At 47.2% G+C, this 13,221-nt stretch overlaps 1 protein-coding gene across 1 annotated transcript; it reads left to right on the forward strand.

The window, feature by feature from the left end:
• The first annotated feature begins 6,026 nt into the window (after nt 1-6,026).
• Nucleotides 6,027-11,237, forward strand: C2H1orf174 (chromosome 2 C1orf174 homolog). The gene is made up of 4 exons (XM_036179737.1): nt 6,027-6,118; nt 8,661-8,774; nt 9,752-10,213; nt 10,706-11,237. Exons 1-4 carry the CDS (start codon nt 6,104-6,106, stop codon nt 10,811-10,813), a joined length of 699 nt encoding a protein of 232 aa, XP_036035630.1. The 5' UTR covers nt 6,027-6,103; the 3' UTR covers nt 10,814-11,237.
• Nucleotides 11,238-13,221: the final 1,984 nt, after the last annotated feature.

The raw sequence follows: 13,221 nt of genomic DNA on the forward strand, positions 1-13,221 counted from the left end.
CTACTGAACTTTGCCAAGACAAGGTAGGACAATCTTTCAAAATTCCTGCTTCTTAGAAAAGACTGTTGGATATTCTAGGCCTGTAGGCTGAATGTGGATGCCCCAGTGTTGCAGAAGAACCTTGGGTGACTGTCCAGGCAGCCAGATGTTTCTGTCATTTCTACAGTTTTGGAAGTTGCTTGCTCTGCACTTCCTGTTTACCAGGTAATATTATATCTTTCTCAGGTCTCTGATGGCATTGAAGATAAGACAGTTATAGTTAGAGTTTTCTTTGTTACCAAATTCAAAAGAGAAATTCACAAAAGAGATATAAAATGTATAAAGTTGAGAGACATGCAAACTTAAATTGTTTATTTAAGAAATGTTTTGATGTCTAAAAAGATAGTTTAAGATGGTAATACAAGTTATAATAGAAATGGTTTAGGCATAAAACTTTAATTTCATCAAAATAAGGTAGATAATATGGTATTTTCTCCAAATATGCCAAACACAAATGGACTGGACATTGTGAATGTAATTCTTATCTGATAATTGTTCTTATTGTTTATGTTTTTATTATGTTAAAGTTAAAAACTTTCTCTTTTTCAGACAAAAATGGGGAAATGTTGCAGAATATTCCTTTACACTGTGTGAAGATGTGTCACTATGATTGATGTAATAAAGAGCTGAGTGGCCACTAGCCAGGCAGGAAGAGGTTAGACAGAACTTCTGGGGACAGAGAGGACTAGGAGATGAAGAAAGGCAGGGTTGCCAGGCAGACATGGAGAAAGCAGCATTAGCAGTATGGAGAGATGAGGTAATGAGCCACACAACAGAATGTAGATTAAAATAAATGAGTTAATCTAAGTTATAAGAGCTAGTGGGACAAGACCAAGCTTTCATATTAAAAATAAGTCTCAGTGTCATTATTTGGGAGCTGGTAGTACAGAGAAAGACTTTCTGCAGGATGGATCTGGTTTTTGTTTGTTTGTTTGTTTGTTTAATTTTTATTATATTAATTTTTTCTTTGTTAAATTTTCTACTCACTCTACATACTATCCATAGATACCCCCTCCTTCCTCCCCCCCCCCCACCCCTCTTTCCTGAGCCACCCTGCGTCCCCACATCCCCCAAATCGAGGTTTCCCATGGGGAGTCAGCAGAGCCCAGCACACTGAGCCAAGGCAAGTCCAAGCTCCTTCCCACTGCACCAAGGCTGTGCAAGACATCACACCACAGGCACCAGATTCTCAGAAGCCTGCCTATAGACCAGGGACAGATCCCAATACCCCTGCCTGGATGCCCCCCAAACAGTTTAAGCCAAACAACTGTCTTTCATATCCAGAGGGCCTAGTCTAGTCCCATGGGGGCTTCACAGCCGCCAGTCCACAGTTTATGGGCCTCCAATAGTGTGGCCGGTCATCTCTGCACATCCTCCCATCATGATCTCAACGTCCCTCACCTGCAGAATCCCTCCTCTCTCTCATCAATTGGATTCCCAGAGCTCAGCCTAGTGCCTAGTCATGGATCTCTACATCTGCCTCCATCAGTCACTGGACAAAGGCTCTATGATGACAGCTAGGTTATTTGCTAGACCAGTCATCAGAGTAGACCAGTCCAGGCACCCTCTGGACCACTGCCAGCAGACCAAGGTAGGGTCAACCTTGTGGATTCCTAAGAGCCTCCCCAACACCCTGCCTCTTCCTATTCTCATGATGTCCTCATCTGTCATGGTATCTTCCTCCCTGCCCTCCCACTATGTCCCTGTTCCAGGTTGACCATCCCATTTCCCTATGTTCTCATTCCCCACTCCTCACCCTCTGCCACCCCCCTACACCCAGTCAGCTCATATAGATCTCATCCACTTCTCCTTCGCAGGGTCAATGAATATGTTTTGATTAATAGGCTTGGATTATATAAACCTGGGCTTATCTTATTGAAATGCCCCTTCCGGTTATGCATTTTATCATTCTATGCAGGCACAATATGGTAAATAGGGTTTCTTCCCTAAAAAATCATTCAGAGGACACAGTTTGCCTTACTGCCCAAGCACTCTAAGCCAGTCTTGGCCCTTCGCCCTGTACACAGCTATATTCTAAAATATGTTTGAATGGAGACTGACCACAAAAGGAGAGTCATTGATTGTGTTAGTGGAGGAGAACCTTACTAGTCTTGTTTTGAGACATGATCTTATTATGTACATCAGGCTGGCTGGAACTCACCAGGTAGACCAGGCTGGCTCAAACTCCCAAAGATGCACCTGCTCTGCCTCCTAAGTGCTGGGATCAAAGGTGTGTGCCACCACACCCAGTCCAAGGGGAGTATCTTATTCCTTTGTTCAGAGCATGATGTGTGGGGAATGAATGAGAACCCAAGTGAAGGTGTATTATTGAGATGAACACAGCCATATCAAGGACCCTAACCTCTCAGACCAATGGGAATGGCAAAATCTTCTTCTGATCCAAGCACAGATAGTATCAACAATTGATCTTTTGTCAAAATTGATATATGATGAAAATGTCAACCACAGTTTCCTCCTCTCAGATGACTACAGCTTGAAATTGTCCCCCTACAGAGACCTCCTACCAAGATGATCTAACCTATCTCCCATTCAGCTGTAAACTCACCACCTCAAATGTGCCCGAATTTCTGGGCTGCAGCTGATCTGTCTTCATCTGATCACACTATTCACATCCATTCTTCATTCCTTCATCACTCTAGTCAGGACAACTCTAAAACCATGCAGGACATGTCAGGGGTGCACAAACAATCTGATGCAGGGAGAGGATCTTAAGTGGCTAAGTACATTCTTAGGAGAGGGTTGTGCAAGCACAGGATATGCAGGTGAGGGATCCTCGGTTGCCAATGTGTGTGTACAACCCAAGCCAGGTGGAGTCCCAGGTTGTTAAGCTACTCCCTGTGCTTGTCTGCCTTACCAAAATAAAACTAACTCTTTGACTTTGAAGCAGAAAAATATTTCACAGAAAGCCAGTCTAAAGCAGAATTAGAGTTTATTAAAAAGATATTTTAAATACAGATTTTAAGCTCAAATATAAAGAGAAGGAACAAGGCTCTAGAGCAGTGGTTCTCAACTTTCCTAATACTGCAACCCTTTAATACAGTGCCTCATGTCGTGGTGATCCCAACCATAAAATAATTCCATTGCTACTTCACAACTGCAATTTTGCTAATGTTATGAATCATAATATAAATATAAATATTTGATATTCAAGATATCTGATAGGCAATCCCTGTGAGAGTCTCAACCATTGTTCTAGAGAAAGCATTATGGTGGGCTGCTATGAGAGTTTCATTTCATTATCTTTTAATAGTCAGATACAGACCTGGTGTGGAAGGGTTTGAAGCTATTGCCCCCAATGAGTTCCTAAGAAACCTAAGTAAGAACACAGGTGGCTCCTGAAGGGCCCCTGATGAGATTATGATTGATACTGTTCAACTATAGATCAGAGATATGTGGAAAGGTAGGATGACTTTACTATAAACAAAGTGAAGTGACTTCTTAGATTCTACCAGGAAAAAAAAATAAGAAAAGGAATGAGACCATTTTAAGGTCATGTAAATTCACACCCTCAGCCTGATTTACTGCTATCTTAACACAAAATATCATATATGAAAACAATGACAAATCTATGTTACTAGTCATCACAGGAAAGTGTATGGTGCTGGATTCTTCCTTCTCATCTGTCAAGAGGCTTCAGTCAGATTCCAAGATAAGGGGTTTCTTTCCCTTCTTGTGTCCTCATACTTTACTCTGCCTTTATATCTTGCCTTAGGAAGACATGGTAGCCAGCAAAAAGAGAGGCCTTCACACAGTCAGCAAGCGCTCATTGTTGTGGAATATTCCTTTACACTGTGTGGAGATGTGTCACTGTGGTTGGTTTAATAAATATCTGAATGGCCATTTGCTAGGCAGGAAGAGGTTAAGTGGGACTTCTGGGGACAGAGAAGAAAGGAGGAGTCATGAGCCAGACACAGAGAGAGAAAGACATGCAGGAGAAGAGATAAAAGTCACAAGTCACATGGCAACTTGAAGATGAGTAGAAATTGGTTAATTTAAGTTATAAGAGCTAGCGGGACAAACCTAAGCTATAGGTTGAGCTTTCATAATTAATAAGACGTCTCCATGTAGTTTTTTTTGTGAACTGGTGGCCCAAAGAAAAGTCCAATAACACTCATCCATAACCTACTGTGGGTGCCTGACAGGACCTCATAGGCCCCATCCTTGATGTTAGCCTTGATTCTGAAAGCAGCGATGCCATCAGAATATCCCTAGCAAGATTCCAGGAATAGATCCATTCTGGCATACATCTGCAATGACAGGGCCAGAGGAAAGGTATGTCCAGCTGAGCTTTCCAGTGCAGACTTACAGAACTGTTATGGATGTGTCAGGTGAGAGTACAATGTCAGGACCACCCATGGAAGCAACTGAAGAAACACTGTTTCTATCCCAGCTGGGAGTAGAGACAAAACAGTATATCTATGCTTAGAAGGAGCACTTGTTGCTATTGCAGAGGATCTAGGTTCAGTTCCTAGCACCGGCATGTGGCTAACACCCATCCATAACTCCAGTTCCAGGTGATTCAGTGCCCCCTTCTGACTTCCAACAGCTCCAGGCACACATTTGGTCCACAGACATACATGCAGTCAAAACACTCCTGTACATTAAGTAAATCGATCCAAAATTAGTGCAAACAAAAGACCACGAGCCTTTTAGAGTGTTAACCTTGGAGCGGTATGTTTTTAGGTTGACTGATACCAACTCCAAAGCCCAATAGAATGAGGACCTGGCTTCTCCACCTGAGCACTCTGAAGGACGAAGGGAAATCACTGAGCTGAGCTTAGAATAACCACAGTGATGAGTGGGCAGGCTTATTGTGTCACAGTACAGGATGGTTCTTAACGGCTGGCTACGATTATATTAATTTCCTTTCCAATGGATTTCCTGCCAGTCACATGTGTGCCAGTCCCCTTCCAAGCATCATGGGAAAAATGGGGAAGAAGCATGAGGCTAGAGAGGAGGGAACACCGGCCAGGAAGGTGAGCAGACTGCACCAGTATGATGAAGCTGCAAGATGCTTGGCTCCCTCCTCAAAGCCTAATCCTACCAGCATCCTGATTTCAGGGGCTCTGACCACCTAATACCCAGTGGGACCCTTCTAAAGGTAGAGGAGCCTGCACAGGTCTGCAGTGCAGACACAGTCTTTACATGCTAGTCTCCTTTAGTGCCCTGGAGAGAGGTGTGGGCTGGTCTAGACTTGGAGAGAGCTGTCTAGAAGAGCAGGGGACATGAACTTCCGGGACTTGAGGGGACCCCTAAAGCAGGTCACTCTCCTGTCCAGCCTCGGAATCTCACCCTTAAAATGACAAAACAACTCAAAAAACCAAACAAAAAACAAAAAAAATGACTAAACAAATGTCAGCCTCCTTCAGTTCATAAGTACTATGACCAGACTCCTCAGTCCCAGCCACCCAGCAAGACCAGAGGCTGAGGCCAAAGATTTCATCTGTATTTAAAGCTATTTATCATTTTTACATTTATTTATTTTGAGAGAGAAAGAATGAAATGAGTCAGTCTTGGGAGGGAGTGTCAATCTTGTCAGGGTCTTGGAGTCAAACTCAAAAATTGTCAGATTTGATTGCAAGTGTGCTAGGCTCCTGGCAAGGTTCACAAAGAAGCCAGGGTCTGCAGCAGGCAGAGCCAGGGACCCCGAGCTGATTTTGGCCCCCGCATGGTGGGAAGACACTGAGACCAAGGAGAGGAGGCCCTCCAGCAAGGCAGCTCAAATGTAGCGGCGACGAGGGCATCAAGGGATATGCCTTCTCAAACATGGCGGCCAGACATGGTGGACACTTGCATCCAAGAACGCGCCTCTTCTCCGTGTTGCGGGCACGTCGCCCGGTTTCCGGAGCTCCGCCCTTGGCTCAAGTTCCCGGAAGCGCATTCAGCCTGCTGTCCAGAAGGAGAACTTTGTTTGGGGCACGTGATCTGGGGACGCCGCTCTGTGATTGGCCTCAGGGCGGTGACGCCAGACGCAGCGGCGGCGCGCGCTGAGAGCCGCGCGATTGAGACTCTGCGGAGAAGCGTTAGGCCCGGACGCTCACTCATGAGGAGCAGGAAGGTGAGGGGCCGAGCACCCCCGGGGGAGCCGATGAGGGGCGGGCGCCTCCCTTGGCCCCGCCTGGCTGTGGTTCCTTGCCCTGGGTGCCTTAATTTCCCCAAGCTCCGCCCCTGGGAGTGGAAGGTCCCACTCCTTCTGCACCCCCTAACACCCCAACCTCCACGTCTGAGTGTGCAACACCACAGACCTTGCCCCAGGAGTGGGGCTCCAGACACATCATCCTCCGGGGTGAGGGCCCTTTCCAGACCTGCGCTCGGCCCTGCAGTGCGGGTTGCTGCCCTGGCTTCCTGCCCCTCCACTCTGCCTACGAATGGGCATGGTGCAGCTGACCTCAGCCGAACCCCTGTATCATGGGGCAGTGTGACAGTAGGGAGGGTGACTGGGACTCTGACCTGGCACAGCAGGTACAATGAACTCCTTTCACTAGTGTCCTCTAATCTGAAGTGTGCCCGCTGTCTAAAGGTGGCCGAAATCCAGGCCGGTATCCCGGCCTTTTGGTGGGATTGTGGAGGTGTTGATGTGTAGTGTCACAGATAGGTCACGTGTTAGTATTGTCTTTGTTGCTAACCCTCTTTTGCATACCAGACTTAAGGGTTGAATTTAATAATTTTTACGATGCTTTTTACTTCCTTGTGTGGGTGTTTTCAGGATTGTACTGCCTCAGTTCCAGTGAGATACAGAATGGTCTAACTCATGTGGTTCTCGCCCCACTTTCTGTGGTATTTTGTTAGACATCTATTGACAGTCAGCCTTGCAGTCATTAATTTACCGTCTCTCACTTTAGCCCCTGGGCCAGCAAGGCTCCCTCATGCCCACCCCCCTTTGTTACTGTTTGCATTTGTTAACATGTTGCCTTTTGAGAGAAGCGTGTGAAATATTCTATATAAGGACTTGCCTTGGTGGGTGGTGCTCCTGTGTGTATTTGGGTTTCTGTTTAGGTCACTAGCTTCAGCTAGAACTCACAGCAGCTCTGAAGCAACAGTCCTCAGTGGGCACCTGGAAATTTCTTTATCTGTGCCTTCATTTTAAGTGCACCAAGTGTACTCACTGTGGCTCCCACTGTTTCTGAAGAGTACGGGGTTGGTTTCTTACCAGTTCTTCCAAGATTAGAGCTGTTCCGGGGATGGTCTATCCACGGGCTTTTCTTTCTCTCCCTGTTGTGGCACAGGTGGCCTGTCGCCTTGGAGTTGAGTTGGTTAAGATTCCTCAATGTATTGATTATTGTTTTCAGTAAACAGAGGTGTACAGCCATCATTTCTTCGAATACTTTTTCTGCTTTCTTTCTTTCTGGTTGTCCCTTACATGTGTGCTGGTGTGTGAATTTCAGGCCAGCCTAGGCTACCTAGGAGTTCTAGGTCAGCTGGGGCAATAAGACGATGTGTGAGACAGTAGTGTGTGGTGCTATGTAGGCTGTGGCCCCAGCACTCCTGAAGCTAGGGCAGATGGGTGGATGGAACTTCAAAACCTGTCAGAGTAACTTAGTGAAACTTTCTCAAAAAATAATATTTTTAAGGGGTGGAGTTGGGAGTGTGGCACAGTTGGTAGAATGCTTACCTGGCATGCATGAAGTGGAGTTCATTTTCCTGTCCCACCTAAGCCAAATGTAGCAGCTCACATCTGTAATCCCAGCACTTGGGAAATAGAGGCAGGCTCAGGAGTGCAAGAAATAGAGGCAGGCTCAGGAGTGCAAGAAATAGAGGCAGGCTCAGGAGTGCAAGGTCATTATTATTATTATTATTATTATTATTATTATTATTATTATCAAATCTGAGGCAGCCTGGGATACATAAGACCCTGTACTGAAAGAGAGAGAGAGAGAGAGAGAGAGAGAGAGAGAGAGAGAGAGAGAGAGAGAGATGGGCTGGAGCTATAGCACAGTGGTAGAGATTCTGCCTACTGGATGCCACCCCAGAATAAAATAACAAATAATAAAAAAAAAAAAAAAGATAGAAGCTATGTTCCATAGGATTGGGCCCGATGAAGGGGTAGAGGAGAGTACAGGAGCTGGTGTTTCTGTCTCGCTTTGACACAGATGTTTGAGTTCGTGTCCACTTACTACAGTGCTGGTTCTTAGGAACATACAAGATAGGGCACTGATGGTCCTGAGCCTCCACAGTAGACAAGTGGACACAGCCAACCTTGCATCTTTTGTTTTTGGTTAAATTTGTATGTGTGTGTGTGTGTGTGTGTGTGTGTGTGTGTGTGTGTGTGTGTGCGCGCACTATGCCACATGTGGCGTGTACCACAGCACAGGTGGAAGACAGAGGACAACTTACAGAAGCCAGTTTTCTTCCACTGTTTTGGTCCTTAGGATTGAACTCAGACCCTCGGTCCTGGTGACAAGCCCCCTTTCCCACTGAACCATCTCTCTGGCCCTGGACTCTGTGTCTAAACCCAGACAGCTGGGTTGAACCAACCTAGGCCATAGCAATCTTTGTTTGTAGAGGGAATGTGGGTACACCTAAGGCTCTGAGCTGAGAACTCGCAGCTCTGTGCTGGCACTCTGCCAAAAGCTTGCTCTCTGAGCGTCACTCTTGTCTAGCTCACAGGTGGAGTGCGATCCTCAGCACGCCTTCGGGCCCGAAGTAACTCTTCAGCCAGCTCGGCCTCTGCCGAGGACATTGCCAGCTCCACATCTGCCAAGACAGCATGTCTGGTGAGCTTCATTACCAAGAACACCAAGGCCTTGGCTCCACTCGTTTCTACCGTTGTCTCTCTGAGATGTGTTGTGTAAATACAAGCCATTGCTGCTGTGTATAGACTGGAAGACATGTCAGAGGCCATGTGACAGTGCCGTCACTGCTTTCAGAGAGAGGTGCTCGTTGAAATGCAGCTGAATTTGCATTTGTGCACCATGCACGTGTGTGTATGGAAGTGTGCTAGCAATCCAGACACTAAGGCACAGCTTTGTGCACTGTGCCACTTGGAAGGTGGCCTATGCAGCCATGTGAGTCTCTCACCTGCTTCACCCCTAGAGCTGAGAGAGGGCCAAGCAGCAAGGAAAGGACTGTCATGTGGTCTGTTGAACATCACAGAGCAGCCACTCTAGTCCAGGGAATCTCATCCCCAAACTGACACAGCTGGGGCTTGGGGCACACCTCCACCTCTGGCCTCGCACAGCGCTTACTCAGGACAGCATGCTGCCACTTTGCTGAAGCTAGCCTGAGTATCTGCTCACCTCCTACAGTCTCCAGGCATTGGTGATGGATAAAGCATTAAGAGCTGAGAGCTTGCTTTGAATGGGGAGATGGAAACTGGGTTCTTCTACATGATTTTTTTTTATTATATTTTCATTTATTTGAGGGAGAGGCACACATGCTATGGTGCTTATGTGGAAGTCAGAGGACAACTTGCAGGAGATTTTCTCCTTCCATCATGGAAGTTAGGATATAATTTGGGCAGCAGGCACCTTTATGCTCTAAGCCGTCTTGAGTGTCCCTACTATGATTTAAAGCAAGCAAGCATGTATTTCAGGAAAAAAGCCCTGGGAAAGCAGATTGTTGGACTGGTGCCTTCTGCCCCTTAGCAGCAGGACAGATAGCAACTGGTGGCAGAGGATGAAGGGGGCCTCTGGGACTGAGCCCTGTGCCTTTGCTAGGTCTGGTTTTCTCTTACATTTTTCTTTCCTGGCAGGCTTCCTCACCACACAAGACTACAGACAGACGCACTTCCAAAAAGTTCAAGTATGACAAAGGTCACCTTGTAAAGGCAGAATTACAGAAAGCTGACCCTAAAAGTGACACTTCTTTGCCAAAAGTGGCCCCTGTGGCCCCTTGTGAAAATGAGTTTGCAGAGGACAGTGCTGAGGTTACTGTCCCTGTCCCAGAGAGTGAATCACCTCCACAGGGCTGCTCCCAGCCTGTGAGTGAGGAACCCTCGGCAAACACTGAAGATGGCCTGCCCACACCAGAACCCAGCAATGCTGCTGCAGTGCAGGAGCCTGATGACAGTTCTGCCCAACAGACTGAGCCTGTGGCCAGGACCGAGGAGGTGCAGGCACCTGTGCTTCAGATGGACAGCAGCGTCCTTCTGGATGATGACAGCAACCAGCCCATGCCTGTGAGTCGCTTCTTCGGGAATGTTGAGCTTATGCAGGTAAGTGTTACCTCCTGATTCTCCTGCAGGGCCTGGCTGACAAACCGCAGCAGCCACCATGTGCTCCCAGTACTGTGTGCCCAGAATGCCACAACACAAAGGTAAACGTAAATGGATCATGTTCATGCAAGAGGAGAAAAGGAAAATGAGCTGTGCACTGTTTGGAGGGGCCTCCTCACACCACCCTCCTCTCAGGCTCACAAACTGGGAAGCAGCCGTGGTTTGAAAGGCTGGGAAGGCAGGTCCCTGGCTTCATCTCCCTGGGTGTGTCTTGGACCTCAAACAAGGTTAGGAAGTCAGATCTGTGATTTTGTGAATATGCAACCATGTTTCTGTTGCATTTTTCCTACCAAGGGACCAGTGCCTGGACAGACTTCCCATGTCAATAACAGGCAAACTCTGCAAGGCCCAGAGCAGACCGTGGTCAGGTTAGGATCTGGGTGCCCAGGCCATGTCACTCAAGACTGAAGTCATGTTTTCTTCCCCTCTAAGGATCTGCCACCAGCCTCTTCATCTTGTCCTTCCATGAGCAGACGAGAATTCAGAAAAATGCATTTCAGAGCCAAAGATGATGAGGATGAGGATGATGCAGAGATGTAGAATGGTGTCTTCTACCTGTTCAGTAGTTCACAATCGGACGATGCAGCAAGTTTTAAGATTTCTGTATGGCATCTCCAAGAGAAACTTCGCTTAATTGAATACAAAATTGACATGTCACCCGCGCCAACACTCGGCTCCTATGACCACAGGTTGCTGCCACCTCAGCTGTACTGGTATCTTTTCCTCCTTTCATAAATATGTCATCCTGGCACAGGTCAGCAGGGGGCTGGGCAGTGGGAAATAAGGAAGATTCCTGAGTGCTTTGGTTTTGGTAACACAAGCTTACTTTTCCATGCCAAACTGATCACTGGAGATGAATTCAGTTTCTTCTGGAAGGACTCCTGTTTCTGAGTGAAGCTAATAGTTTATCTTATAGTTTTTGCAAAGTGCATATGAGAAGGAAATAAAATATATTTTGAAAATACTTTTAAGGAAATATTATGTCCCTAAAACTGTCAAATATTTGAGAACCATGGGAAGAAATTTATGGGGTCCAAAGCTGGAACCCCCCTTCAGGCCCATTAGCTAGCAGGAGATGCAAGGCCCTTGGTACAGGCCTTGACCAAGAGGCATGATGGCCTCTTCCCTGCTCTGCTGGGACTGAGGCTAGCCATGTGGGTACTGGGAATTGAACCTGGGTCCTATTCAAGATCAAGTGTTCCAGGCCTGTACGAAGTTTTCAGTTCTGCTCCTGTCCAGACAAAACTGCCCTGCCCCCACCCCCACCAGCTAATGTTCCCTACTGCCATTCTCAGCTTCCACTGAGGTCCTTTCTCATTAGCTGTGACCTTCACCTACTCAGTTCTGTGATTTAATGATTGATGAACAATAATTTAAAGCTGTTGCTTATGGTCATCTTCTGATAGTCAGGGATAATAATGCACAGCCTTAGATTGCTGGGCCTCCAGAAAAGACACACCAGAGTTCCTTGTTGGGACAGCTGTGTGGTTCTCACGAGCAGACTTCAGTAAGAATCCTTAATCAAAACATGCCTACCAAAGAGGCAGGCATGCCATGACCAGCAAAATGGGGAACGGAGCTTGCTTTGTTCCTTTACTTAGAGCCCACCCTGCTGATGGATACTAGGTAGAAAGAAGCACCAGGACTAAGTGTCAGCCAGCAGCAGGCCTCAGCAGGTACCACCTTTCCCTTACTGGCCCCATAACTCGAATGCAGTCAGCTCTATTTCAAGAGTCATCCAGCCCTGGGAAGCTCATGGAACCCTTTCCTGTGGGATTGGAAAAGTCTGTTGAGATGGAGGTAGTCACAGACCTAAGTTCCTTGCCCTGTCATGAGATGGAGGATTGCCAGAACACAGGTATCCTCTGTGAACGTACACACAGGGTGGTGGGTAGTAGATGTGGGACATGAGGCACAAAAGGACACAGGGAGAGGGTCCAGCAGTGTGTGCTCATGGAGAGTCCACAGCAGCAGGAGCAAATAACTCAAGAACAAATAGACAAAACCCAAACAGGACCACCAAGCTGGCTCAGCATGTAAGGGTACTTGCTGCCAAGCTTAAAGATGTAAGTTCACTCCCCAGAACCCACATGGTGGACAGAACTGACCTCCACAAACATGCCATTCATGGCATGTGAGCACGTGCACACAGGCACATAAATGTCTTTAAATCTTAGTATTTAAATACATTAAAGCTGTTATTAGACTCTACTTGGGGAGATATACTAGGTTGTTTAAGAGCCTGAGCCAGCCAGCTGTTACAAGAGTGACTTACCACAACCTTGACAAAGTCTATACAAGTGCCAAAGCCAGTTGAGTGTCTGCAGATGGGCCCTGTGAAGGCTCCAGTCATGGACAGGTGTGACAAGCACAGCCTGTCTCCCCAGCGCTACAGTCCTGGGGCTAGCCTCCCAGGATTCAGGAACCAGTGACTACAGCAAGGACACCGAAGCCAGCAACCACACAGGGAGTAAGAGCAGGTCCAGAGGAAGTAAATGTGTTTCCAGGAACCCTCCCTATGGAAGGAATCCTGTCATTCCCAAGACAATGGGAGACAGCTTGGTCAGGTCCTAGATATTTTTGGAGGTCAGTCACCTTGCTGAAGACCTGCTGTTCCCACTCCAGTCTCCCTGCAGGTCAAATGGGCCATGGCCTGGGACAGACAAAATTTACCCAGCAGGGGCACCCAGGGTGCTGGCTCCTGCGGGAGCTGCCTGAAGACAGGCCCTTCTTTGGACTCAAAGGTTTAAGCCAAAAACTTCCCTAGGTGGCTTCAGTGGCTCTACCTTGTTAGGTATTTATGCCCACCCCTTCTCCTACATCAGTTGGCAGTACCTCATAGCAGTCTGGCTTCTAAGCCTTTGCTCACTTCCCTTCAGCTTGGATAGTTGAGACTCCCTAACCTTGCTTGGTCCCAGGCTTCTGCTGCCTCTCACTGACTGTGTGAC

The sequence above is a fragment of the Onychomys torridus genome, chromosome 2, assembly GCF_903995425.1.
Source record: "Onychomys torridus chromosome 2, mOncTor1.1, whole genome shotgun sequence".
Classification (NCBI taxonomy): domain Eukaryota; kingdom Metazoa; phylum Chordata; class Mammalia; order Rodentia; family Cricetidae; genus Onychomys; species Onychomys torridus.

Bases quoted from the DNA above. Each gene is read 5' to 3' on its own strand.
- C2H1orf174 (XM_036179737.1), top strand. The intron at 8,775-9,751 runs GTGAGCTTCATT...CTTTCCTGGCAG, and splicing joins CTGCCAAGACAGCATGTCTG to GCTTCCTCACCACACAAGAC. The intron at 10,214-10,705 runs GTAAGTGTTACC...TTCCCCTCTAAG, and splicing joins GGAATGTTGAGCTTATGCAG to GATCTGCCACCAGCCTCTTC.